This window comes from Astatotilapia calliptera, chromosome 8 (genome assembly GCF_964374335.1).
Source record: "Astatotilapia calliptera chromosome 8, fAstCal68.1, whole genome shotgun sequence".
NCBI lineage: Eukaryota > Metazoa > Chordata > Actinopteri > Cichliformes > Cichlidae > Astatotilapia > Astatotilapia calliptera.
In genome coordinates, this window is record NC_137429.1 from 8,687,348 (window position 1) to 8,715,227 (window position 27,880).

A 27,880-nucleotide genomic window follows, 5' to 3' on the forward strand; every position below is an offset into this window, starting at 1 on the left:
TCATCCAATGCTTCATCAGGGACAGGCCGAAGGTCGCTCATTGGGCTTTCTGATACAGAGCTCCTAAAGTGTGCTTTTTCTTACCCCCAAACTGAAGGAGCATCAGAGAGAGCTGGGATGAATGGTATGCACTTTTACTCACTTGGAAAGAGCAAAATATTTTAGATTTCCTTTTTTGTTTTTGCCTTTGTTTGTTTGTTTGTTTGTTTGTTTGTTTGTTTGTTTGTTTGTTTTTAATCAAAATTTGATCTGTTTCAGCAGAAAAGGTGGAATCAAATGCAAATAATTCCTTGAAGTACGTCCCAGGAAAGGCACGATCCCACCACTTGGAAAAGATGATGACCAAAGAGGAGCTGGAGGAGGAGCAGAGGTCAGTGAAAACTACAAATATGAAAACCAGTTTCAAGGCTCAGCCTATAGAAAAAGGCAATTTATTAATCAGCAACAAGCAATTATTATTCTCCAAAACTGTCCATCATGATACTTACCTGTACACAACCTGGTGACCAGAAATCTTTTTTATTAAAGGTTCCGTGCAGAACTTTTGATTGATTTAACTGCAGTCTTTAACATGGCATAGCTAGCACTGGTTTGAAGCTGACCACCCCAGCATGCTTGAAGGTGTTGTTCGGAAACACAATCCAAAGCCACATCCATTTTTTGTGTTTTGCCTGTATGTGGAATCTATGTCTTTTAAACAGAAATCAGGCTGTTAGAGCGTTTAAAGGTTCACGTTTAGTGGCTTGCACTTTATTCTTAAAGCATCATAAAATGTTTTCTTATGGCAAATAAACTTATAAAAAACATCTATTTATAACATTGCAAATTAAAATCTCAGAACTGGATGTCATCACTCCTTAGTTTAACATTTGTAACTCTAAAAACAATCTTAACTAAATGTGTGTTTTTCATCTATTTTGCTTTTTCAGCACCCTCCTCCCTCTAACCTTATCTACGCTGCCTCACGTGTGGTTGTGTTTCTTTAGACTGACACTCTGAGCCTTCCATCTTTAGCTCCTGTATCACTGCACAGCTTTAGGCTAGACTGAGTAAGGCGAGATTGAGTCTTTGCCAGGCATTAGCTGATGGATGAATGGCACTCAACTTAAAAAAAAAAAAAAAAAAAAAACATTTAAAGTTTTTTTTTGTTTTTGTTTTTTTAGCACTGCTGGGTGAAAAATAATAGTTTTTTTCTGCATGCCCTGCTCTTATCATTGCAGGATATACTTCACCACAAACTTTAACTGTCTGTAATCCTGAAAAAGGAGCAAACTGGGTAAAGTATGACTCATTGTCACCTGCTTGTCCCAGAAGAGTCACTTTCTGGCCATTGCATGAAAACTACTTCAAACTTGACCTCAGCAGTGTTTTCTGACTTTAAGCTTCATTGGCCATTAAGCGACTGATGTAACTGTGGAGCGTTGCTTACCCGATCACACTCTCACTCCTCCTGCTGCCCCTTTATTCCACATTAGACGTGTGATCCTCAGGTGTCACAACAGGTGTTGATTGTATCTCCAGTGTTTGATCCTTCCAGGAATTTCCTCTCCTCTGCCACACGGTGGAGTCAGTGTAATGTAACACAAGGACCTGTGGAGACAAGCAACCCCAGTCATCTCATAAAATATTCAGGAATCAATTATAAGTGATTAAATATTAGACAGTCTGAACTGATACAAAGTCACATTGATGCTGGTAATGTCGTTTTTATTGAAACAATTTTCTACAAGATATGACATTCAATGTCTTTGTGTTTATAACTTTTACCTGTTAGAAGTTCACAATTATTTCTGCTGTTCCCTCCTTTCTCTTAGTTGCAGTAGTAGTATAACATTTGCAGTAAAAATGTTGATGCCTATAGCTCACATATGCTGGTCCAAGTCAGTTGATGAGTTTGTAGCCTTATAGGTTTTTGTTGTGGTTTCTTTTCACTCTAAGCAAATTTCTGCAGAGCCAAAATTCATGACTGCAAACCATGGGAGGATGTTCAGTCTGCCTACATATGTCTAGGTTGGGAGCAACAACAAAAGGAAACAGGAAGAAGGTGCCATGTTCTGGCCTAGTGAAAACTGAGAATTTACATTCATTTGACAACTATTGCTAGCCTGCACTGACTGTTTGTGTATTCTGCACATGGTACCACTGCTGCATCCCAGAATGCAAAGCATATGGGATGACTTGGGGAAGGTAAAAATCTCAGATTTGCAAATTATATGGTAGCTGGATTGGATTGAGGTCAGATCATGTTCTCACCATAAACAAACTGCTCTGGAGATTGTTTGGAGCTGAACAGAGACCCCTATTTCCAGAGGCTCTTGTTACAGTTGTTTTATTCTTCACTCTAGTCAGATTGCTAAAACTAATCAAAAAATTAAACTGACTTAAAAACTGCAGTTGAGAACACCCTACAAAGCTTTTGCGCTCTTCACTATATTAGAATTGCTACAAACTTTCTGCAGAATCATAAATAAGATTAAACAACCCTGCAAACTATTGATAATTTGGCTTTAATGACTTTTTAGTCCTTCCATCTGGTAAATATTTAAGGACCCAGTCCCACAGACCAATCAACAACCGTCTGGTAACAAATGGTCACTATAGGAAAAGTGCCCTGACTGATTCTGAAGTGGTGACTAGAGGTTGCTTGCTCTTGGTTTATGAAATTGGTCATAGAAAATGTTTATGGTTCAGCAAGCAGATTGCTTTGGGCACTCATAGTTTGCATGAAAGATGCCGACTTGTCTGCAAACACTTGCTCACTACTCACACTCAAAGAAATGCAACACCTGAAAAGAAGAAAAGAAAGAAAAAGCACTTTTTAAAACATGTTTTCAGATCAGCTCACCACAACTTGCCTCGACTCGGATCAGTTGGTTTTCCATTACAATTGAGTACCACATAATGTGCATGGTGGTCGCTATAACAAAGGTGGACGTTGAGGCAATGATATATCTGCTGCACTGGATTATAAGGCGTACTGTCAATTTTTGAGAAAATAAAAAGGATTTTAAGTGCTTTATAGTCCGAAAAATATGGTGCCTCATTCCCGGGTTTCAAAAATGCCAATTCTGATTTTCGCTCTCATGACTCATCAAGTGACACCACTGACCAGTCAATCAGCGGCATGCAGTCTGATGACTTCACATTTTACTACTTGATCAGATCGCTTGCAACCCCTGCTGAGCAGGTACTATTTTAGTACTGGTGTTGGCCAGAGGCTGTGGCTACAACCGTAGCTTGCCTCTACCAGTGTGTGAATGCGAGAGTGAATGAATAGTGGCATTGTAAAGCGCGTTGGGTGCCTTGAAAAGTGCTATATAAATCCAATCCATTATTATTATTATTATTATTATTATTATTATTATTATTATTATTACCTAGTGCCATGTGCTGTGATGTAATGAAAATTCCTGAAAATCATGGCTAGTTGAACCGAGTAGGTAGTAATGGAAAAGGGGCTAATTACTTCATTTCCATGAATTCCTTCCATACTACATGGCGCCCCTTGTGGCAGATCTGTTTGCAACGCGCTCTGAGTTCTACGCTCGCTTCGACACCCTCAACATCAACTATCACAGAGGGATTCTACCAGTGGAGGCAGCACAGAGCTCTTCACTCACTGACATCGACTGAGTTTTATACAAGGTTCTGAGGAGGACTAACCCCTGAAAAGCAGCCAGCTCTGACAATGTCCCCGGCTGTGCTTTGAGGGTCTGCTCTTCAGAGCTGTGGTGTTTACAGACATTATCAATTTGCCCACATGCTTCAAGTCCACCACCATAGTGCCCCTCCCCAAGAAAAAAAACCATAACCTGTTTGAATGACTATTGCCCCATCACACTCACTTCAATTGTAATCTGTTAATCAGGGGTCCTCAATTCCAGGCCTCAAGGGCCGGTGTGCTGCAGTTTTTAGATGTGTCCGTGATCCAACACAGCTGATTCAAATTGCTAAATTACCTCCTCAACATGTCTTGCCGTTCTCCAGAGGCAAGAGACCCAGGGTGAGATCTAAAACCTGCAGGACACCGGCCCTCGAGGCCTGGAGTTGGGGACCCCTGCTGTTAATGTTGCCATCCACACAGCCCTGTCACACCTCGAAAATAAGGATACCTGTGTTCGAATGCAGTTTATAGACTACAGTTCAGCATTCAACACCGTCATCCCAAACAGACTGGTGGGGAAGCTGTCTACTCTTGGCCTAACACTACCCCCCCTCTGTTGCTGGGTCCTGGACTTCCTCAAAGGCAGACCTCAGTTAGTCCACTCCTGTACACCCTCTTCACCTATGACTACGTCCACTCCAAGAGCAAGACCTCCTCCATTAAGTTTGCTGATGACACAACCATCGTCAGGCTGATCACTGGTGAAGAGGAGACTACTTACAGGGAAGAGGTGGCCTAGCTGGCGTCCTGGTGCCTGGAAAATAATCTCTCCTTAAATGCTGAGAAGACTTAGGAGATTATTTTTGACCCAAGGCTGAGGAGAGACCAGCACGCTGCACTACACATCAACAAGACTCGGGTGGAGAGGGTGAAGACCTTCAAATTCCTCTGCACCCTCATCAGTGAGGATATCACCTGGACCCATAACACACGGCAGATCACCAAGAAGGCTCAACAACAACTCTTCTTCCTAAGGAAGCTGAGAAAGTTTGAATTAAACTCCAAACTTCTCAGCAACTTTTACAGGTGCACAGTGGAGAGTATCCTGACAAACTCCATCATAGTGTGGTATGGGAACAGCACCACTCAGGACAGAAAGGCTCTCCAGTGTGTTATTAAAACAGCACAACTCATCTGTGGAGTACCTCACCCACCACTACAGGACATTTACAACACTCATTTCAGGAAAAGGGCACACATGTCAAGGACCGCACCCACCCACAGCACACAGTGTTAACACTCCTGCCATCTGGCAGACGCTACAGGACTGTGAAAACAAGGACAACCAGAATAAACAACAGTTTCTATCCACAGGCCATCAGGCTACTGTCAAACTTTAATTATCCATAAATGTAAATTTGCCATTTTTTTACATTTATATTAACCTGTAGATTTGGAGTTTTTGTACATATCTTTACATATACACCTTAATATTGCATACTCTGTATATATTATCACTGTGATTGTGTTCCAACTACTTGTACTTTAAATTCTGATTACACCCACCCATAAGCTACATAAGTTACAAGTGCTACAAAGCCCCGTATTACTTATTTATGACTTTCTTTTAGTTGTGTGAAGGGAACCTGCAATGTATGAATGTATGAGTTTTATTGCTCTGCATAACCATTTGTGTTTTGCGGTACACATGGCAATAAACTTATTGAATTTTGAATACTATTGCAACATGAGGCCTAGCATTGTTGTGGACCAGCTGGAACCCCACATCTACTGTATATGTGTAGGATCCTACAATGTGTCCAAGAACTTCATCCCAATACCTAACGGTAGTCAGGGTAACGTTATCTAGTCTACAAAGGTCCATGCCTCCCTGCATGGATATGCCTTCCCAGACCATAACTGACCCATCCTCAAGTCACACATGGTGAATGATGTTACAGGCAACATGTTGTTTTCTTAAGCTTCTCCAGACCCACAGTGTGAACCTCCTTTCATTTGTGAAAAGCAAAGGGCAGCGGTGGTGGACCTGCCAATTCGAGTATTCTGTGGCAAATGCCAGTTGGGCTCCACATTGCTCAGGCCACCCTCATGAAGCATGTTTCTGATTGTTTGGTCAAAGACAGTCACACCAGTGGCTTGCCGATTTTTTGGGTTCTGGGAATGCTTATACTGTTCCTGCATCCACAACGGAGCAGATACAGGTCCTACTGATGGGTTAATAACTTTCTACGGCCCTGTCCAGCTCTCATAGAGTCAATCGTCAGTGGCCTCCACCTGTAAAACCATTCCTGTTTTGAGTGTTGTGTGTTTTTGTTATTTGAGTATATTATTGAACTAAATAGTGTAAATAAAGTCTTTGAAAGTAATCCAACATGTCCAGGATTGTTTGCATTTTTCACCTCTCAGTATTTCTTTTGTTCTTTTCTTCCCAGGGTGCAGCATGAGCAACTGACTGCAATCTTTCAGCTACTGAAAGAGAACAAGGAGACTTTTGGGGAGGTGTCAGAGGGAGACATAGAGGAGCAGCTCCGACTCTACTCCATCTGAGAGCCCTGTCGTGTCATAGATGCTCACTACAACCGTTTATTCTTAAAAACTACTAAAAAACTTCTCCAGTACACCAAATGAACTTTTTTGCAGTATTCAACGTGGCTGGACAGTGCTCTCCCAATTTTCTGATTTATTGTGTTTTACTGCTTGGATTTTGTTGTTCTGACCACCTGTCATCCACACGAAGGGAAAACCAAACTAGACTGGATCAATTCTCACACTGAGCAGGTTAATATATGAATGAATCCTAAAAGAAATTAAAGGAATGCTGTTTATTTTACTTTTAAAATATATTGCAGATATAAGTGATATAAACTCTGAGTTATGTTTGTTTCTGAAGTTGGTTGTCTAATAAAACACATTGTTGCTAATATCTGTGTGTGTGGCTTTGTGTGTGAATACATTTGTTTGCTTATCTGTCTGCAAGCTGTGGTGTAGCCCAGCCCATTCCCATCAGTGAGAGCGTGTCAGATTTAGAAGGAAGTGCATACATGTGTGTTTAATTGAACAGAAAGCCTTCACTTGACAGCGATGGCATCCCAAATCTCCAGGATATTTTTATTGCTCCTTGTAATGACAGTTAGTTTTGTGGTTTTCATTCTATCCCAGGAATCTTTATCAAAAAGGTAATTTTTTTTTTCATATCTATCTATGTATATCTATGTATTAATTTGCTAATTCTGAACTTTTTTGCTCCCTTTTGTCCTGTTGCTGTTGTTGCAGTTGGACAATTTTCTCAGGAAAACATGAACTCGGATGGGAAAACTTTTCGTTTAATATTAACCTCTGGGGACAGAAAGAAAAAACAGCTGTGGCTGAGACTCCAATGCCTCTCCTCTACAGAGGAAATTTCACAAAGGCTCCTCAGTGGGATTTTGATGATGTCTATAACCAGGATGCCCCACCTAGACCAACAGTAAGCATGCTAAGACACAATATGACAGAAACAGGACAAATGTAGTAATTAATTTGATGGCTGTGGGCAGGCAACGCTTGTGCTCAGCCATGCAGTCAGTCTGCTTTCACTTAATGGTTTCACTCCTTTAATTAAAATACATAATTCTTAATTATTCATCAAATTTCTGTAACTGTTGTGTTTGTTGTTTCCTCGGGGTATAAAGCTTTCACAAAATCATTTTAACTAATTTCATGATTTAATATTTCTGTTATTATCAGACATGTGCCCAATCACTGCGAAACTCTAAGGATGAGAACTTCAAGAAGGCTTTTCTTCCCAACATACGTTTGTTTCTGCACAAGGACAACATTAACATGAGCGAGTGGAATCGCCTTTCACATTTTAACAGTCCTTTTGGGTTTATGGAGTACAAATATGATGGTAGGTGTTTGTGAAACTGATGCCAGATTAAATATCAGTATATATGTGAGCTTGATCAGCAACTAAGTAATAGATTTTTTGTTATTTAATTTCTCCTTCCAGTTTCTGACTCCTGATATTATAATAAAGACAGACACTGTTGGTGTTAAAAAATATATATTATGGCACCTTTAAGCAGTGTTTTTTGTGTCATCTACAGTTTTCTGTAGTAAAAAGTTCCTGGTGAATCAGGTCACCAAGGATTAATTAAATGATGAGTTAAAGAAAGTGAAGTTTGAACTTGTATTAAGACACATGAAATTATTCATACAACACTAAATTAAGATACACTCCAAGCCAGTGTTGGTCAAGTTACTTGAAAAAAGTAATCAGTAACTAATTACAGATTACACTCCCCCAAAAAGTAATCCCATTACTTTACTGATTACTTATTTTCAAAAGTAATTAGTTACTTAGTTACTTTTTAAAAGCACGATTTACAACCTGAATAGGTGATAAAGCGATAGATCTTTCAGCCCGATTCTACTTTTTCTGCATAATCCATCATATAAAATGTAATCAAATGGAAAAGTCTCTTTTTAAAACTTGTTTTATTAGTTTTAATCTTTTAACTTTATGCATCAAGCAAAAATTTAATTATATGCAACATTCTCTGACTGGAAGAAATTTGTTTAACATTTAAACCTATTTTCTGCAACACTCCATCTTGATTTCCAGGTTAAGTACTTATGCTGTGAGAGGAATTATATTGAACTGGTTAAGTTCCTTAGATAATACTTTTCAATTTGTGCAGTATTTAGGTAACTCATCTGAAAGAATGAAAATAGAATGTGGGGTCCTTCAAGGTTCTGTTTTGGGAACAAAACTTTTTTATATATAAACGACATTTGCAGATGACACAATTTTTTATTGTTCTAGAGAAAAGTTGAAAGAATTGGCTAAAATTATGGTTATTGAAAAGTAAAAACTAAAAAAATGGTTTGATGTAAATAAGTTATCGTTGAATTTGGCAAAGACAAAGTTTATGATGTTTGGAAATCATGTAAAGGAGGAAGAGGTAGTATCATCTATAGATGGAGTATTGATCGAAAGAGTTACAGAATTCCATTTTCTGGGTGTAATAGTGGATGACAAGTTAACATGAAAATCTCATATTGAACATGTTTAAAAAAAGATGGCCAAAAGTATATATATACTGGGTAATGCGATATATATATTAGATTACAAGGCAATGCAAATATTAGATTTTTCATTATTTTTACCCTGAGTTATTGTGTCGAAGAATGGGGGAATACATATGCGAATAATATAAAACCATTATACTTATTACAGAAGAGAGTGCTATGAATTATGCATGATGTTAAATGTATGTCTGTACTCATGTCTTTCTTTTCGTTTGCAGAAGTGATGGCTTCAGTGAAGCTGATTCCAAAGCCAAAAGAGCCACTGCTCCTCCCAAAACCAGGTGCCGATGGCTGTATTCACTGTGCTGTGGTGGGTACTGCAGGAATTTTGAACGGCTCAAAAGTGGGTGCAGAGATCGATGCACATGATTACGTTTTTCGGTACGTAAGAGGTACAAAACAAACCTGTTGTTAATGTTCTTTAAACTGAAGGGAATTATAAGGGTCAAATGTCTCAAAATCACATTGCAGCTGGTGCAGCGCACAGCAATCACTTAGATTTGATGTAATCTCTAGGGACACACAACATTCAAAAATCCAGAAATATATACCTAGTATATATCAAGTGTGTATTTCTATAATATGTGTTGTCAAAGGAGCTTGCAAAGAAAAGCGTCTGGACTTCTTTAAGTTGCTTGAAGACATTTCACCTCTCATCCGAGAAGCTTCTTCAGTTCTAAGGTCAAATGGTGGAGAGTCCCAGATATAAACCTAGTGGGAGTAACCCCCCACAGAGGGACAAAAGGACCCCCTGATGATCCTCTAATCGCCTGAGCCAAGGTGTGAAACTGGGTGTGGGTCCCAATCAGCCAGAGTTTCGGGTGTGTTCATTGTGAAACCTGGCCCCACCTTATCATGCGAATTCCTGAGGTCAGATGGCCCAGGATGTGAGTGGGCGTTAAGGCGTCTGGGAAGGGATCTCAAAACTGGATTATAGATGGCAGAGTTGGTGTCGTAAACCACCGCCTCTGTTCAAAGATGGTCGCTCACAGTGGACATAGATGGCTTCTTTCACTCCTCTTTCAAACCATCTGTCCTCTCTGTCCAAAATGTGAACATTGGCATCCTCGAAAGAGTGTCCTTTATCCTTAAGATGCAGATGGACTGCTGAGTCTTGTCCTGTGGAGGTGGCTCTTCTGTGTTGTGCCATGCGCTTGTGAAGTGGCTGTTTGGTCTCTCCAATGTAGAGGTCTGAGCATTCCTCGCTGCACTGTACAGCATACACCACATTGTTAAGTTTGTGTCTTGGCGTTTTGTCTTTCGGGTGAACCAGTTTTTGTCTGAGCGTGTTGCTGGGTCTGAAATGCACCGGGATGTCATGCTTGGAGAAAACTCTCCTGAGTTTCTCTGATACACCGGCTACATAGGGGATGACAATGTTGTTGCGTCTGTCCTTCTTATCCTCCCTCGCTGGTGTCTGGTCTTCTTTTCTGTGCCTCTTTGCTGACTTTAAGAACGCCCATTTAGGATAGCCGCACGTTTTGAGTGCTTCCTTTACATGTGTGTGTTCCTTCTTTTTCCCTTCAGGCTTAGAGGGAACATGTTCTGCCCGGTGGTGTAGGGTCCTAATTACTCCAAGTTTGTGTTCCAAAGGGTGATGGGAGTCAAAGAGGAGGTACTGGTCCGTGTGTGTGGGCTTCCGGTAAACTTCGATGTTGAGTTTGCCGTTCTCTTCAATGTGCACGGCGCAGTCCAGGAACGGCAAACAGTTGTCCTTTGTGTCTTCCCTGGTGAACTTGATGTTTTTATCCACAGCGTTAATGTGCGCAGTGAAGGATTCCACTTCTTGTGTCTTGATTTTGACCCAGGTGTCGTCCACATATCTGTACCAGTGGCTGGGTACTCTTCCTTTGAAAGAGCCAAGAGCCTTCCTTTCCACTTCCTCCATGTAAAGGTTGGCTACAATAGGTGACACGGGGGAGCCCATGGCACAGCCATGTTTTTGTCTGTAGAAGCCTTCGTTGTACTTGAAATATGTAGGGGTGAGGCAGAGGTCTAACAGTGTGCAGATCTGATCGGGTGTGAAGTTGGTCCTGTCCTCCAAGGAGCTGTCTTCTTGTAGTCGTTTTCTGACAGTCTCCACGGCCTCAGTGGTGGGTATGCAAGTGAAAAGAGAGACTACATCAAAGGACACCATGGTTTCATCTGGATCCAGGGTAAGTTTCTGGACCTTGTCGGTGAAGTCGGTGGAGTTCTTGATGTGGTGTGGGGTGTTCCCCACGAGAGGCGCAAGGATGGTAGCAAGGTGTTTAGCAATGTTGTAAGTGGCTGAGTTTATGCTACTGACTATGGGTCTGAGTGGAACAGCTTCCTTGTGGATCTTAGGTGAGGTGAGGAGAGTAGTGATCTTTGAGCACAGGAAGCAGGTACACACACTAACGGAAAGGGAGGCTCAGAGCATCCATGTTGTACACTACTCTCCTCAGTGACAACAATACCTACGAAGCCCTGAAGCGAGACCCCACAAGCAGCTACAAAAAGAAAGTTATAGCTTGCCTTCAAGACTTTGAAAAGGACAAAATTATTGACCGCCTTACATATCACCGCCTTTACCCAGGGGATGCCATACCCTGCATCTATGGACTTCCTAAGATCCACAGACTGTCAGAAAATGACTACAAGAAGACAGCTCCTTGGAGGACAGGACCAACTTCACACCCGATCAGATCTGCACACTGTTAGACCTCTGCCTCACCACTACATATTTCAGGTACAACGAAGGCTTCTACAGACAAAAACATGGCTGTGCCATGGGCTCCCCCGTGTCACCTATTGTAGCCAACCTTTACATGGAGGAAGTGGAAAGGAAGGCTCTTGGCTCTTTCAAAGGAAGAGTACCCAGCCACTGGTACAGATATGTGGACGACACCTGGGTCAAAATCAAGACACACATATATATATATATATATATATATATATATATATATATATATATATATATATATATATATATATATATATATATATATATATATATGTGTGTATGTATGTATGTATGTATATATATATATATATATGTATATATGTATCAGAATCAGAATCAGAATGGGGTTTATTGCCAAATGTTGAGCAGGTTTACAACATTAGGAAATTGCTGCGGTGCTTCAGTGCAAACATAGTGTCATAAATAGCACTTAAATAGACATGGAAAAAAAATAAAAGTAGGGATAAGAATTAAAAGTGCTACGTGGAAAGATATGTGCATGAGATATACATGAGATATATACATGAGAATAAGAATTAAGAGTGCTACGTTGAAAGATATATACATGAGTGCAGGTGGTGATCAGTGCCAAACATGGAATGATGCAGTGACACAGCGTAGGGTCATGTGTTAGTGGCGGGTACAGTCATATGGTTATTGTTCATGTGTCCAATGTATACGTATATATATATGTGTATACGTATATATATATATATATATATATATATATATATTAGGGGTGCAACGATATTCGTATCGATATTGAACCGTTCGATACAGTGCTTTCGGTTCGGTACGCATGTGTATCGAACAATACAACATTTGTAATTTATTTTATCAACTTTCCTTCTGACTATGCTGTCTGTGTGGAGCGCTCAGTGGATCTGCGCTCGACAGTGCAGCCTAGGCGGAGTAGTCGAACGCAGATTCACTGAGCGCTCCACACAGACAGCATCGTCAGAAGGAAGAGCGCAGGGCAAGCTAGCTCTCCTTGCAACATGGCAAATTGAACCTCCCCCACCCTCATTCAGATCTGGCGTTTGGAATTATTTTGGTTTTCATGTGACGTATGACCCTGAAGGTAAGCGCGTCATGGACTAAAGTAAAACAGTATGTTGGATGTGCCACACAATGCTCAATTACATGGGTGGGAGCTAGTGTGTTAGCGCAGTTAGCTCGTTAACGTGTTGGCCGTCTAGCCCCATGCACGGGGCTATCAGGGGTAGCTCGTTAACGGAGATTTGCCATGTTGTGGCGTTAAGGTCATTTTAACGAGGTTAACCTGAAAGCACTAGTGGGAACACAACGAATATGACTGCACATTTACGCCGACATCATCCTAGTGCAAAGACAAAAACAACAAGCATGCATGCTACAAACTGTACCCGAGTCATTTAGACAGCCGTTAGCACATGATTCTCCTTATGGGGACCTGATATGTTTAATATGCTGCTGAGAATATAGCCCAGAAGAAGCGGATAGTATAGCTTTTATTTTGGAAAGAGCCATTTCTCTGTAATAAACTCTCTTTTCCAAAGATGAGTGATTCCTCAATCAGATACAGGGCTCGCAAAATCGCTAGCCCGACGTCCTGGGGCTAGCGATTTTTCCAGTCGGGCTACAAAAATCTATCTCTGCCCTGCCCGTCCGACTATTGTAGGAAGGAAAAATATATGTCAATGCTTTTGCCTTCTTTCGGAAATGTAGCTGGGTAATTATGTCATTGGCATCGGTGAGCCACTGTCAATATGTGACATATTGAAATCGCGTTTGAATTTGCGCTTGTCTTTTTGCTTTCACTTTGCAATCGCGTGAACTGTGTATAGAGAGCGACAGTACTGATTGGTGAGTGATGATAATTTGTGCACCAATTCCTCTGACATCGTCTTATCAATCGTTAGCTTACTATGCAAACATGACAAGTGAAATCTCCCGCAGCTTAAACATGTGAGAGGTTGATCGCGCAGAGAATCGCTGAGCTTATGTGAGTGCGTGTGTAAAAGCAGCAGGATATATATTTTAGTTCTGCTGAGCCAAATAAGACAGATCAGGGTGAAGAAGTGACAGCCAAAGAAAAGCTTACCGCAAAACGGAAAAGTTATGACAAATCAGACTATAAGGCAAAAAGAAAGTGCAGCTTTATGGTTTCATGGACAAAATAATTTCTGTGGCTGCGATATGATGAGCTAAATAACCAGGGCTGCACATAAGTGGTCCGCAGGTGCGCATTCGCTGTCAAAATAAAAAACACGCACAAGGGTTAGGGTTAGGGTTAAATTTAAAAACTGTACTTTTGAGTTAAAATCTCTATTTATAATTTTAATAAATGACCAATTAAAAAGGCATGAACATTTTATTTTGTATCGAAAAAATATCGAACCGTTACACCAAAGTATCGAACCGAACCGAACCGTGAATTTTGTGTATCGTTGCACCCCTGATATATATATATATATATATATATATATATATATATATATATATATATATACATATATACACGTATACACATATATATATATATATATATATATATATATATATATATATATATATATATATATATATATATATACACATTTGTCTGATGGCAGATACATTACCTTTGTGATTCTCGATGAAGCCCTTACTCCCCTAGACAAACACAACAGGTCCGGATGTTCTATTTGAACTTCAGTTCCATGTAACACCATTTCAAATAAAGTGGTGGACAAACTTCATGCACTGACTGACATATGTTACTCACTGACCGCTCTCAAGCCGTCAGGCTGGGCAAACAAAGAGCTCCAGCGTAGAGTCAACATCCTCTTCTATATCCTCTGTACACACAACCATCAATTTTTCTATAACATGAGCACCACTGTTAAGTTTGCAGATCATACAGTTCATTGGATGCGTGACAGACAAAGATGATTCGTACAAGGAAGAGGTTCACACTTAACATTTGCAAATAATAACATAGTCCTCAACACCAGAATCAACCAGGATGTTGCCTAAATGATATTTAGGCAACATCCTGGTTGCTCTGACTTGCAAATTTAAATATCATGTATTAAAAATATAAATTTAACTTCGTTAAAAGAAGAGAATTAATGGAGACTTAGACCACATAATGAAAACACCAAATGAGGAAATATCTTTAGGATGATTGATGGTCCATCCCTTGGACACAGTGTGGTGTTCCTGAACCAGCTTAACAATGGAATCACTACTTTATGCTCACCATTGTCATTCTAATGAACAGTGGTATTACTTTCAGTGTTACTTCCACTTGTTGTCCACCAACTGATCTTTTTCAACATGGCACTATTGTATGACTGTGTTGGTCTTTACCATCATTTCAATGAACTATTAGTACAGGAGTTCACAGATTCATCTCAGAAAGAGATGTTGCAACAGTTTTCTTTGTTTACTGTTTCAACTTCTTCTACTCTCATATTCATGCTGATGTGTAGGTCCCTTCCAAAATATTCATTTTATTTAAGGAACTGATTTCAAAATGACTAAACGCATTGAAGAAGAGATTTTAACTAATGATATTATAATGACACATCAAAAAATGAGTTTCTGTCACAAGTTTCCTTTCTTTAGATGGAAGTCTGTTGAAGACCAATAAAAAGGGTTAGAACTTGAATAAAATCACCATTGGGGTGAATTAATTTTAAATTTTTTGATGTAGCTGCGCCATTCCAGGGCTTGGTTTCAGCAAGATACCAGGTGGGAATCAAACTACACAAAGGTGTGTAGTCTTACCACTACACTATCCAGCTGCCATTTACACCTGGGTGTACATGTATATCTTGGTTGACTGCTGCTTCTAAACATATGCATTATTAGTACTGTATGCTGCTCAGTAACATTGAAAATGTATTATTTACTGTTACTGATGCTTATGTTGGTCATTGTGGTTTGCTTACAGTGTTGTCTTCTTTTTGCTTGTTTTTTTTGTATCAGCAGGAGATTATCGAATTCGGTTCTTTAGAATTCTTTTAACGACAGAGAAAGACCCCGGACTCAGTGTGATCAAGCTCAAAAAATAATCTTTATTGTACATTTCCGGAAACGGAGAGCTGTAGACACAAGGACGCACACACAGGTCTAAAAGCATTGCAAGCCAAAGGCGTATATATAGTTCTGCTATACGTCACACACAGTTTCGATCAAAACAACTCTGCTTAGTTTCACTTTCTGTCTGCACGCTTCTTGTTCTCTGCACAAAGCGTGCAGTTTCCTGTCAGTACTTTTGGCTCAGATTCTAGTCACAATGGCATTCTCCTACTCTGGCCTCTATAAAACAATATAAACAGAAAATAAGCACTAAGAATATATATTTATTTTGTAATATGATCAGGCAGTTTTACTGTGTCTTTTCTCTCTATCCCTCTTCTCCTCTATTTTTCTTCCCTTCACCTTCTGTTAACTCTCTTCTTTCTCTTTCCTGTCCCCCGGTCCTGTCCATTCTGATTGTAATAACTCAAAATGAAAAATATATATACAATTATATATATATACATATATATTAGGGGTGCAATGATATTCGTATCGATATTGAACCGTTCGATACAGTGCTTTCGGTTTGGTACGCATATGTATCGAACAATACAACATTTGTAATTTATTTTATCAACTTTCCTTCTGACGATGCTGTCTGTGTGGAGAGCTCAGTGAATCTGCGTTCGACTACTCCGCCTAGGCTGCACTGTCGAGCGCAGATCCACTGAGCGCTCCACACAGACAGCATCGTCAGAAGGATGAGCGCAGGGCGAGCTAGCCAGACAGAAGTTAAGCTCTCCTTGCAACATGGCAAATTGAACCTCCCCCACCCTCATTCAGATCTGGCGTTTGGAATTATTTTGGTTTTCATGTGACGTATGACCCTGAAGGTAAGCGAGTCATGGACTAAAGTAAAACAGTATGTTGGATGTGCCACGCAATGCTCAATTACATGGGTGGGAGCTAGTGTGTTAGCGCAGTTAGCTCGTTAATGTGTTGGCCATCTAGCCCCATGCACGGGGCTATCAGGGGTAGCTCGTTAACGGAGATTTGCCATGTTGTGGCGTTAAGGTCATTTTAACAAGGTTAACCTGAAAGCACTAGTGGGAACACAACGAATATGACTGCACATTTACACCGACATCATCCTAGTGCAAAGACAAAAACAACAAGCATGCATGCTACAAACTTTACCCAATTCATTTAGACAGCCGTTAGCACATGATTCTCCTTATGGGGACCTGATATGTTTAATATGCTGCTGAGAATATAGCCCAGAAGAAGCGGATAGTATAGCTTTTATTTTGGAAAGAGCCATTTCTCTGTAATAAACTCTCTTTTCCAAAGATGAGTGATTCCTCAATCAGATACAGGGCTCGCAAAATCGCTAGCCCGACGTCCTGGGGCTAGCGATATTTCCAGTCGGGCTACCAAAATCTATCTCTGCCCTGCCTGTCCGGTGTTCCAGATCTACTGGCGTTTAGATCAACTGGCGTTGGTCGAACAGATGTGTGGCAGTCTTGCGTTTCAGGAGCTGCTACCGACAAACCAGCAAAAAAAACGCCAAATGTGTCACCTGTGACACTTGTGAGGTTGTCTCAAACACACTCCGTCAGTCTTGATGCTGTTGAACAACAAAATGTTTAAAAGTGTGGCGAGTTTACCTGGTGATATCCTCATGCGCAACGCGATCGCGAAAACAGCAAACAAGTAATACCACGCCGATGTTGTTCACAGGACAGCAAGAGTAAACGATCGGGAGACTCTTGTCGTCGTCATCGTTCCCCTTGCACGGTTTGTTTCTCCGAATTCAGCGTTTTTGCTTCACAACTAAAGCGAGCAGTTTACTTTGTGCACTAACATGGACTCGAGTCAACCAGCGCCACCTCTGGCCAAGTGCCACAGCCTACAGCCAGATCAACCTGTGACACACATCTGCACCACGTTTGAATTCGTGTCATGCACATTTGTACCTTTCAATTGTGTCTGTTTGTGCGTCATGCAAATAAACCTTTGAAATGAATGAAATGACACTAATATTTCACTATTGTTGTAACATCACATGTCGTTAGCGTAGTCTGTCTGTGTCTTCCCTCTGCAAACGAACATTTCAGAGTTGGTTGTTATATACAGTCTGTATAAGTGTGGTTAATCTAATGAACATTTGTAAGGAGATGGCAGTTACTGTGAATGTACAGCATTTACACAGTGATTAGTAATAAACAGTCAGACAATGACTCTGACAATCTCATTCAGTCTTGCAGACTGAATGCACCTTCTGTGGAAAGTGGTACCACACAGTGTGTGTGGACTTCCCCTGTGCAGAAGGCGACTACAAATGTTGTGCATGCTAAATAAACAGAAACAAATGATCCCTGTTGTCTTTGCTTACTGATTGTTTTCAGTGTTGACAATCCACATTGCTGGCATTGCATCTGTCAACATGTTTGTGGGTAGATTTGGATGTACCAGGGGTAAGTGCAGCCACTCAGCCTCTACTCACTGTGATCGTAGCAGCAGGTGTAGATGTGTCACAAGTTAATCTAGTAGTAGGCTATGGAAGTAGTGGACTGACCTCCATTTGAAACTGCTCCAGCTGCTGTGTGATAGTGGATCTGCTACAAATTGAAGATCATATGGAAGTTTTGGAAATTAACCCTTGTATTATGTTGAAAAACAAAAAAGTGACATTGATTTTGTTGCGGGTCATTTTGACCCGTACTGTGTAAATCCACTCAGAATTGTTCAAAAACTGCAATAAAACAATAGCAACTTTATTTTCCATTAGATAAACATGTAGAACACAGACATACAACAGTTAGACTTTCCATAACTAATTTAGAAACAATTTGGTTTTTCGTTCTTACAAACACATTTCTGTTGAAATTGCCCAACGTTCTCAGTTTTTCAATGCTCAACATTTTCTATTTTGTCCACATGATGGACAGAATGTAACTGTGTGCTTTCTGCAGATGTACTTCTTGCATTTCTCACAAAATGTGCTTGTTTTCAAACAGGAACCTTCCTAACTAAGATTTAAAACAAAAGATTTCTACGTCTCCTCCAGTCTCACAAACAGATGACAAACCAAGCGACACACCTGAGTCACTGACTTTCTTAAATCCACTCACTCTCACTGGCTCTGTTTATTACTAATCACTGTGTAACTGTTGTGAATTCAAAGTAACTGCCGTCTCCTTACAAATCTTCATTGGATTAACCACACTTATACAGACTGTATATAACTACCAACTCTCCAGCCATGTTGATGGATTGCCTATATTGGCTGGAAATATTCATTTCCAGAGAAAGGACACAGACAAACGATGCTTACAGGATGTGATGTGACAACACTAATGAAATATTGATGTGTCATATTTGTCCAAGGCGTATTTCATTGTTATGGAAAAAGAGAATATCAAAATCATGATGACCAATTGGAGTGGTGATTTCTATGACTTTGTGTATATAATTTGGGATTTTGAACAAATGTAGGCCAATAAGGAATATATGATATCATTTCATTCTTTTCAAAGGTTTATTTGCATGACGCACAAACAGACACAATTGAAAGGTACAAATGTGTTGTGCATGAAACAAATTCAAACGTGGTGCAGATGTGTGTCACAGGTTGATCTGGCTGTAGGCTGTGGCACTTGGCCAGGGGGGGCGCTGGTTGACTCGAGTCCATGTTAGTGCACACAAAGTAAACTGCTCGCTTTAGTTGTGAAGCAAAAACGCTGAATTTGGAGAAATAAACCGTGCAAGGGGAACGATAACGACGACTAGGGTCTCCCGATCGTTTACTCTTGCTATCCTGTGAACAACATCGGCGTGGTATTACTTGTTTGCTGTTTTCGCGATCGCGTTGCGCATGAGGATATCACCAGGTAAACTCGCCACATTTTTATACATTTTGTTGTTCAACAGCATCAAGACTGACGGAGTGTGTTTGAGACAACCTCACAAGTGTCACAGGTGACACATTTGGCGTTTTTTTTGCTGGTTTGTCGGTAGCAGCTCCTGAAACGCAAGAATGCCACACATCTGTTCGACCAACGCCAGTTGATCTAAACGCCAGTAGATCTGGAACACCGGCTATTGTAGGAAGGAAAAATATATGTCAATGCTTTTGCATTCTTTCGGAAATGTAGCTGGGTAATTATGTCATTGGCATCGGTGAGCCACTGTCAATATGTGACATATTGAAAGCGCGTTTGAATTTGCGCTTGTTTTTTTGCTTTCACTTTGCAATCGTGTGAACTGTGTATAGAGAGCGACAGTACTGATTGGTGAGTGATGATAATTTGTGCACCAATTCCTCTGACATTGTCTTATTAATCGTTAGCTTACTACGCAAACATGACAAGTGAAATCTCCGGCAGCAAGCTTAAACATGTGAGAGGTTGATCGCGCAGAGAATGTGAGTGCGTGTGTAAAAGCAGCAGGATATATATTTTAGTTCTGCTGAGCCAAATAAGACAGGTCAGGGTGAAGAAGTGACAGCCAAAGAAAAGCTTACCACAAAACGGAAAAGTTATGACAAATCAGACTATAAGGCAAAAAGAAAGTGCAGCTTTATGGTTTCATGGACAAAATAATTTCTGTGGCTGCGATATGATGAGCTAAATAACCAGGGGTGCACATAAGTGGTCCGCAGGTGCGCATTCGCTGTCAAAATAAAAAACACGCACAAGTTTTAAATTTAAAAACTGTACTTTTTTACTGTACACACACACATATAAAAAAAAAAACACCCAGCACGCCCCTGTGGGCGGTTTATCCTTCAAGCTCGGGTCCTCTACCAGAGGCCTGGGAGCTTGAGGGTCCTGCGCAGTATCTTAGCTGTTCCCAGGACTGCGCTCTTCTGGACAGAGATCTCCGATGTTGTTCCCGGGATCTGCTGGAGCCACTCGCCTAGCTTGGGAGTCACCGCACCTAGTGCTCCGATTACCACGGGGACCACCGTTACCTTCACCCTCCACATCCTCTCGAGCTCTTCTCTGAGCCCTTGGTATTTCTCCAGCTTCTCGTGTTCCTTCTTCCTGATATTGCTGTCATTCGGAACCGCTACATCGATCACTACGGCCGTCTTCTTCTGTTTGTCTACCACCACTATGTCCGGTTGGTTAGCCACCACCATTTTGTCCGTCTGTATCTGGAAGTCCCACAGGATCTTAGCTCGGTCATTCTCCACCACCCTTGGGGGCATCTCCCATTTTGACCTCGGGACTTCCAGGTTATACTCGGCACAGATGTTCCTGTACACTATGCCGGCCACTTGGTTATGGCGTTCCATGTATGCCTTGCCTGCTAGCATCTTGCACCCTGCTGTTATGTGCTGGATTGTCTCTGGGGCATCTTTACACAGCCTGCACCTGGGGTCTTGCCTGGTGTGATAGACCCCAGCCTCTATGGATCTTGTGCTCAGAGCTTGTTCTTGTGCTGCCATGATTAGTGCCTCTGTGCTGTCTTTCAGTCCAGCTTTGTCCAGCCACTGGTAGGATTTCTGGATATCAGCCACCTCCTCTATCTGCCGGTGATACATACCGTGCAGGGGCCTGTCCTTCCATGATGGTTCCTCGTCTCCCTCCTCTTTCTTGGGTTTCTGCTGCCTGAGGTATTCACTGAGCACTCGGTCAGTTGGGGCCATCTTCCCAATGTATTCTTGGATGTTCGTTGTCTCATCCTGGACTGTGGTGCTGACACTCACCAGTCCCCGGCCCCCTTCCTTCCGCTTAGCGTACAGCCTCAGGGTGCTGGACTTGGGGTGAAACCCTCCATGCATGGTAAGGAGCTTTCTTGTCTTTATGTCAGTGGCTTCTATCTCCTCCTTTGGCCAGCCTATTACCCCAGCAGGGTACCTGATCACGGGCAGGGCGTACGTGTTGATGGCCCTTGTTCTTACCATTCAGCTGACTCCTCAGGACTTGCCTGACCCTCTGCAGGTACTTGGTGGTTGCAGCCTTTCTAGCGGCCTCTTCATGGTTCCCATTCGCCTGTGGGATCCCCAAGTACTTGTAACTGTCCTCTATGTCTGCAATGTTGCCTTCTGGTAGTTCAATCCCCTCAGTTCTGACTACCTTCCCTCTCTTTGTTACCATCCGACTACACTTCTCCAGTCCGAACGACATTCCAATGTCATTGCTGTATAGCCTGGATCAGTGAATCGATGTCTCGTTCACTCTTGGCATACAGCTTGATGTCATCCATGTACAGGAGGTGGCTGACAACTGCTCCGTTCCGTAGTCGGTATCCGTAGCCAGTCTTGTTAATGATCTCACTGAGGGGGTTCAGGCCTATGCAGAACAGCAGTGGGGACAGAGCATCTCCTTGGTAGATCCCGCACTTGATGGTGACTTGTGCTATGGGCTTGGAGTTGGCCTCTAGTGTTGTACGCCACATCCCCATTGAGTTCCTGATGAAGGCTCTTAGGGTCCCATTGATCTTGTACAATTCTAGGCATTCCAGTATCCAGCTGTGGGGCATTGAGTCATAGGCCTTCTTGTAATCAATCCAGGCAGTGCACAGGTTGGTCAGTCTGGTCTTGCAGTCTCGGCTGATTGTTCTGTCTACCAGTAGCTGGTGTTTTGCGCCTCTGGTATTCTTGCCAATTCCTTTCTGTGTCCCGCTCATGTATTGACCCATGTGCCTGTTCATCTTAGCCGATATGATGCCTGATAGGAGCTTCCATGTAGTACTGAGGCAGGTTATTGGTCGGTAGTTGGAGGGGACCGGTCCCTTCTTGGGGTCCTTGGGGATCAGGACGATGAAAGGTATATCACACTACCTTCAATTTGAATGCTGTTGCTTGAACTACTGACTGATTTTGAACATTACAATTAAATCAACGTAAACTGAACCAAAGATCAACTTTCTGAATTGTGTCTGTTTGGCAGGATGAACGGTGCCGTTATCAAAGGTTATGAGGAAGATGTAGGAAATAGAACATCAGTGTACGTTCACACAGAGCACTCCATCGCCGCATCACCTTATTTTTTTGGGAAGTATGGATACAAGTCTGCCCCTCATGATGAGGTAGTAAAACTTACAAGACAACAGTGTGATATTGTTTATACTCTCCACAGACTAAAGATTATTTTGCTCCATAATTTTTCTCTTGGCAGGGAATAAAATATGTGCTGATTCCTGAGGCAATGAGAGATTTCCGATGGCTTGAGGGTCTTTTCAAAGGACATGAGGGCTATAGTGGCCCACACCACAAGAAATGGTGATTATCAAATTAAGTAGTTATGTAGTAATTTTTTTTTCTCCTGCTTTGACAAATCTCAATTTTTCCAATTAGTTTATAGTGTCATTAGACAATCTTTTAAGAGCAGCCTCACAGCTCAGAGGTGTGAGTGGAGAAGAACTAGAGACAATTTACCAGCTGGGATTTTGTCTAACTGGTAAAAATCCATGGCCTTCCTCGTGGCTCCTACATGTCACTGCTGAGTGCACCCACATGTGAGGTGTTCACAGGTGCCTCATTATTAGCAGATGTACTCTACAAATGCACTCTGGAAAATGCTAAAGCAACTTGAGTTGATATCTACTTTTTCTTTTAGGTTTTAATGGACAATTGTAATGCCTTTTATTTAAAAAAAACAACTAAAATTAATAATATAAATTATCCCTCCTCTCCCTTGTGTTTTCACCTCACCAGGCCAGGGACCTACTATTCAGGGCAGTACAATGAGAGCCGATTCTACGTTCTACACCAGGACTTCCTCCGATACGTGAAGAACAGGTCAGACTCCTATGAGCATACTGTGATTACATATGAGCAGATGTTGGTAATAATATAATATAATATAATATAATATAATATAATATAATATAATATAATATAATATAATATAATATAATAAGGTTGCAGAAAAGCTGGTTCCATACCTGGACAAATTACTGGTGCATCCCAGGGCTAACATAGAAACAGGCAACAGTTCACATTGTTTCATCATCTAATAATTGTTTTTCTTTCCTGAACAAGTTTGCTCTTAAAGTTAACTCCATTCTGGGAGAGTGACTCTTCTGAGCTTCTGCTCAGCTCTGTTGAGAATCATTAAAGTGATGGTTGGGACTTCCAGTCAATCAATTGAAATACATTGTGGATTTCAAAATCTTATTTGGTTTTCATATGTACCTATTTTCAGTGATATCAACTTTAATAGCAGGAAATTAACTAGGCATAATTCTTTTTTATGTGTGTTTTTATTGTTCTGGGTCTTTTGACCGAGCATTTTGAGTTAATGGGGCTTCTTTGTGCTAATTTTGTAGGTTTCTATTATTTAGTATTGAGTTTAGTCCCGGTTTTGCTTCCATGTTTAGTTTTATTTCTGATTCCATGTTTTCTTGTCGATGTGCCTCGTCTCCTTTTTCTGTTTACATGTTTCCCTCCTTGTTTTTTATTCCATCTCTTCCCTCTCTGTCATGTGCTTTCCTATACATTTTCCCCAGCCCATCTCGCCTCTCTCTCCCCCTCCATGTCTCATCTTTCTTAATTATTCTGTATTACCCTCTTTGTGTCTCCTCTGTTTGTCTCCCCAGTCTTTCTTGTTCCCCTTTGGGTTCCTTCCTCCCGGCCTCATGTCAGGCCGTGTGTTCTTGCCTGCGTCTTGTGTTTAGTGTGTTTTGTTTTGCTTCCTCCTGTCTCGATTAACTCCTCCCAACTGTGTTCCCCGTGTATTTCCACTTCCCTCGTCACCATCATGTGTATTTATTGTGCAAGTTTTCCTTCTTTCATTTTCAGATCGTCTCTTAACCCTTCCAGTATTTTTATATTTTTTGTTTGTTTGTTTGTTTTTTAATCACAGGTTCCTAAAGTCACCTAATCTGAATAAAAGATTCTGGGCAATAGTCAGACCAACCAATGGAGCATTCACTCTCTTCCTGGCTTTGCATATTTGTGACACAGTGAGTTAATATTACCTTTACATTTCTGTGTAAGAGGTATTGGTTTCCACACCTATATACACAATACACAGACTAAAAGCCTCAAAGCAGCTCTTTAATGAAAATAAGCTATTTCACACATGTTTTCTGCAAAGTAGATGACATCTATATGTCACAGTCAAACCACAAAACGAACGAATCTTGAAAAAAAAGCAATCTTGAAATTACGTAAACATAAACCCAGATGAACAATGCCACCACATGACATATCAGACCAAGTAATCATTTATTCAACATGATTCGGTACCTTTTAGAATCGTCTTTACCAGCAATAACCAAAGTTTCTCACATTGTTGTTCAGGAATTTTTTTCCCACTCATCTTTGCAATGTTGCTTCAGTTCATTAAAGTTTGAAGCATTTCTTTACGTTGACTGGGCCATTGCAACACCTTGATTTTTCAGTCATTCTCCTATACATTCGTTGCACTGAGAATATCGGTTATAAACTAAAAACGTGCAGGAGTTTTTTTTTTTATATTATTTTTTTGTACTCAACTAAATGATTGTGCCCAGGCACTGTGGCTGAAAGATACAGCTTAACTCATCTGTCCTAAAAGCTGATGTCCTGCTTGTTGGTATGAGGTGTTTATAATATGAAAAATAATGTGCTGTGTTTGTTTGTTTTCCTAAATGTGCCATTGTACATTATGGACAAAAATCTCCACTCTGTCTTGTCTGCCCAAATTGAACAGAGTTTCTGAAGTCTTTCTGGGTCATTCACATGCAATTTGTAAATTAAAATGTGCTGCTATGTTCTTTTTATAGAGAAGAAGCAACCATCAATCTTCTGGAATTGTGCTGTCAGGCACTTTCATTAATTATTATTTCATTAATTATTTAATTAGCACGGTGGCACGATGGTTAGCACTGTTGCCGCACAGCAAGAAGGTCCTGAGTTCAATTCCACCATCAGGCTGGGGTCTTTCTGTGTGGAGTTTGCATGTTCTCCCCGTGTTTGTGTGTGTTCCCTCCGGGTACTCCGGCTTCCTCCCACTGTCCAAAGACATGCAGCTTCAAATCAAATCACTTTTATTGTCACATCGTAGGGATAGGTTAATTGGATAATCCAAATTGCCACTAGGTGTGAATGTGAATGTGAGTGTGAATGGTTGTCTGTCCTTGTGTGTTAGCCCTGCGACAGACTGGCGACCTGTCCAGGGTGTACCCCGCCTCTCACCCTATGACAGCTGGGATAGGCTCCTGCGACCCTGAAAAGGATAAGCGAATGGAATATTTAATTAATTATTATTATTATTATGACCTATTATTATTGTTGTTGTTGCTGTTGTTTTTCCTGATGGGAACTGTATTAAGGTATTCTGCAAACTATGTCTTGAAAAGTAAGGATTTTTTCTCTCTCTCTTTCTGTATCCTCAGGTGGATGCATATGGATTCATGACTGATGACTACATGAAATACTCCAACTACTATGCTCAGAAGTACATTAAAACAAAAGTACATTTCTATTCCAACCATGACTACATTTTGGAGAAGAATACATGGAAAGATCTTCACAACAGAAAAGTAATAAAGCTGTATCAAAGAACGGAGCCAGAATCAGGGACTGAAAAGCCAAAGTAACACTGAGTCCACCCATAAGGATAAAACCTACACTACTGAAGATATTCAAGAGCCATGTCAGGCAGCACAGTAGTGCAGTGGTCAGCACAGCAAGAAGTGTTCACATCCAACATATAACTGGAGGGTTTCTTTGTGTGCATGTTCTCTCTTTGTCTGTGTGGATTCTCTCTGTAGCATCAGCTTCCTTTGATGCTGCATGAAGACATGCACTTAGTTGGGTTAGGTTAACTGGTGAGAGTATTTTGGCCATAGGTGTGAATGTGAGTGTCATGGTTACCTGGTCTGTATACATTGTCCTTTCTTCTTTGCTGTGTTCACCTTTAAGCTGTGTGTTCCACCTTGGGGGTTTGCTGTATGATAGTTTTCATTTAGATAATTTGCACTTGGCTCATATTTTCTTATTTTTACAAGTTTTCAACAATAAAGCGGTTTTTGAGTTTTAAGTCCTGTTTTCCGAGTCCTGCTTTTGGGTGATGCTCTCCATGACACGCACTCCCCTTGACAAACTGATTTCTTTTAGCTGGAGGAAGTGTAAAGGTGCTTAAAGAACTAAAATTACTCCATTTATGAGTAATTATAAAGTATACCTGGAATTTTACAGTATTGGGAGTTTTTCAGTCAGAAGCCCCACAAGGTTTGTGAGTCATGTCTTAACATGTTTAAGAAAATATTAACTGTAGGCCCATAAATAACATAAATGACTTCAGTACAATACCTAATAGTTGCATTTGAAATTAAAATAACGAAATTGTTCAAATGTTTTTAGCTTTACTTACTCAATGTAATGTGTTTATTTTTAATTAAATATGCTTCTTAATAAAAAAACACATCAACAATATGGAAAAACAGATGCAACAATACATTGTCTGATGTTTGACCCAGATCATTGTTTACTTACAACCTTAGAAAAACATATTAATGTAAAGCAGCTAAATCTGTTTGCTCACCTACTGAAGTTCCTTGAATACACGAGGTTTGATTATACACACAATCATTGTGAGATTATATAGTGTCAAGTTAGTGGGATGTAATCCAGATATTTCTTTAATATGATAATATAAATCTGTCACTCAGCTGTCAAATGAGAGCTTCATGACTGATTCAGTTTGAATGCCTCTCTTCATATCAGTCAGTGCTTAAGAGCAAAACACAAAAAAACTTAAATGATCTGATTATTTTTCAGACCTGACGGACCTAAACTTATAGATCTTCAGCTCCCACCTCAAGCAGAACTTCAACAGGGAGGTTGGTTTTTTTCATTAGACCCTGTGTTTCATGAACTTTGACCACATACACTTACACACACGCAGGATACACTTCACGACAAACTTTAAATGTCTATAATCCTGAAAAAGGATCAAACTGGGTAAAGTATGAGTCATTCTCACCTGCTGGCCCCAGAAGAGTTACTTTCTGGCCACTGCATGAAAACTACTTCAAAGTTGTGTTTAAGTTTCATTTCCATACACAGTCTTGACCTCAGCAGTGTTTTCTGACTAATCAGCTCTTTATGCTCCAGTGGCCATTAAGCGACTGATATAAACGTGGAGCGTTGCTTACCTGATCACACTCTTACTCCTCCTGTCACCCCTTCATTCCACATTGGATGTGGAATTGTAAATGGTAAATGGACTGGTTCTTATATAGCGCTTTTCTACTCTCCCGGGGTACTCAAAGCGCTGTATACAACATGCAATGTTGTGATCCTCAGGTGTCACAACAGGTGTTGATTGTATCTCCAGTGTTTGATCCTTCCAGGAATTTCCTCTCCTCTACCACATGGTGGAGTCAGTGTGATGTAACACAAGGACCTGTGGAGACAAGCAACCCCAGTCATCTCAAAAACTATTCAGCAATCAATTATAAGTCATTAAATATTAGTCAGTCTGAAATGATACAAAGTGAGATTGATGCTGGTAATGTAGTTTTTATTGAAACAATTTTCTATG

General features: G+C 40.7%; 1 protein-coding gene and 1 long non-coding RNA gene across 4 annotated transcripts in view; one reads left to right on the top strand and one right to left on the bottom strand.

Annotated features, from left to right (window-relative positions):
- The first annotated feature begins 92 nt into the window (after nucleotides 1–92).
- On the top strand, nucleotides 93–26,374 carry LOC113028212 (alpha-N-acetylgalactosaminide alpha-2,6-sialyltransferase 1-like). The gene is made up of 11 exons (XM_080305400.1): nucleotides 93–124; nucleotides 262–370; nucleotides 1,221–1,276; nucleotides 6,058–7,091; nucleotides 7,352–7,514; nucleotides 8,917–9,079; nucleotides 22,295–22,433; nucleotides 22,523–22,626; nucleotides 23,062–23,145; nucleotides 24,212–24,311; nucleotides 25,728–26,374. The coding sequence occupies exons 4-11, from the start codon at nucleotides 7,002–7,004 to the stop codon at nucleotides 25,929–25,931; spliced, it is 1,047 nt and encodes a 348-aa protein (XP_080161526.1). The 5' UTR covers nucleotides 93–124; nucleotides 262–370; nucleotides 1,221–1,276; nucleotides 6,058–7,001; the 3' UTR covers nucleotides 25,932–26,374.
- Nucleotides 24,385–27,880, bottom strand: part of LOC145430375 (uncharacterized) — a 29,869-nt gene continuing 26,373 nt past the window's right edge. For all 3 annotated transcript variants that reach the window (XR_013910922.1, XR_013910923.1, XR_013910921.1), the window contains one exon: nucleotides 24,385–27,742. This is a non-coding gene — a long non-coding RNA (uncharacterized LOC145430375). The remainder of the gene's footprint in view (nucleotides 27,743–27,880) is intronic.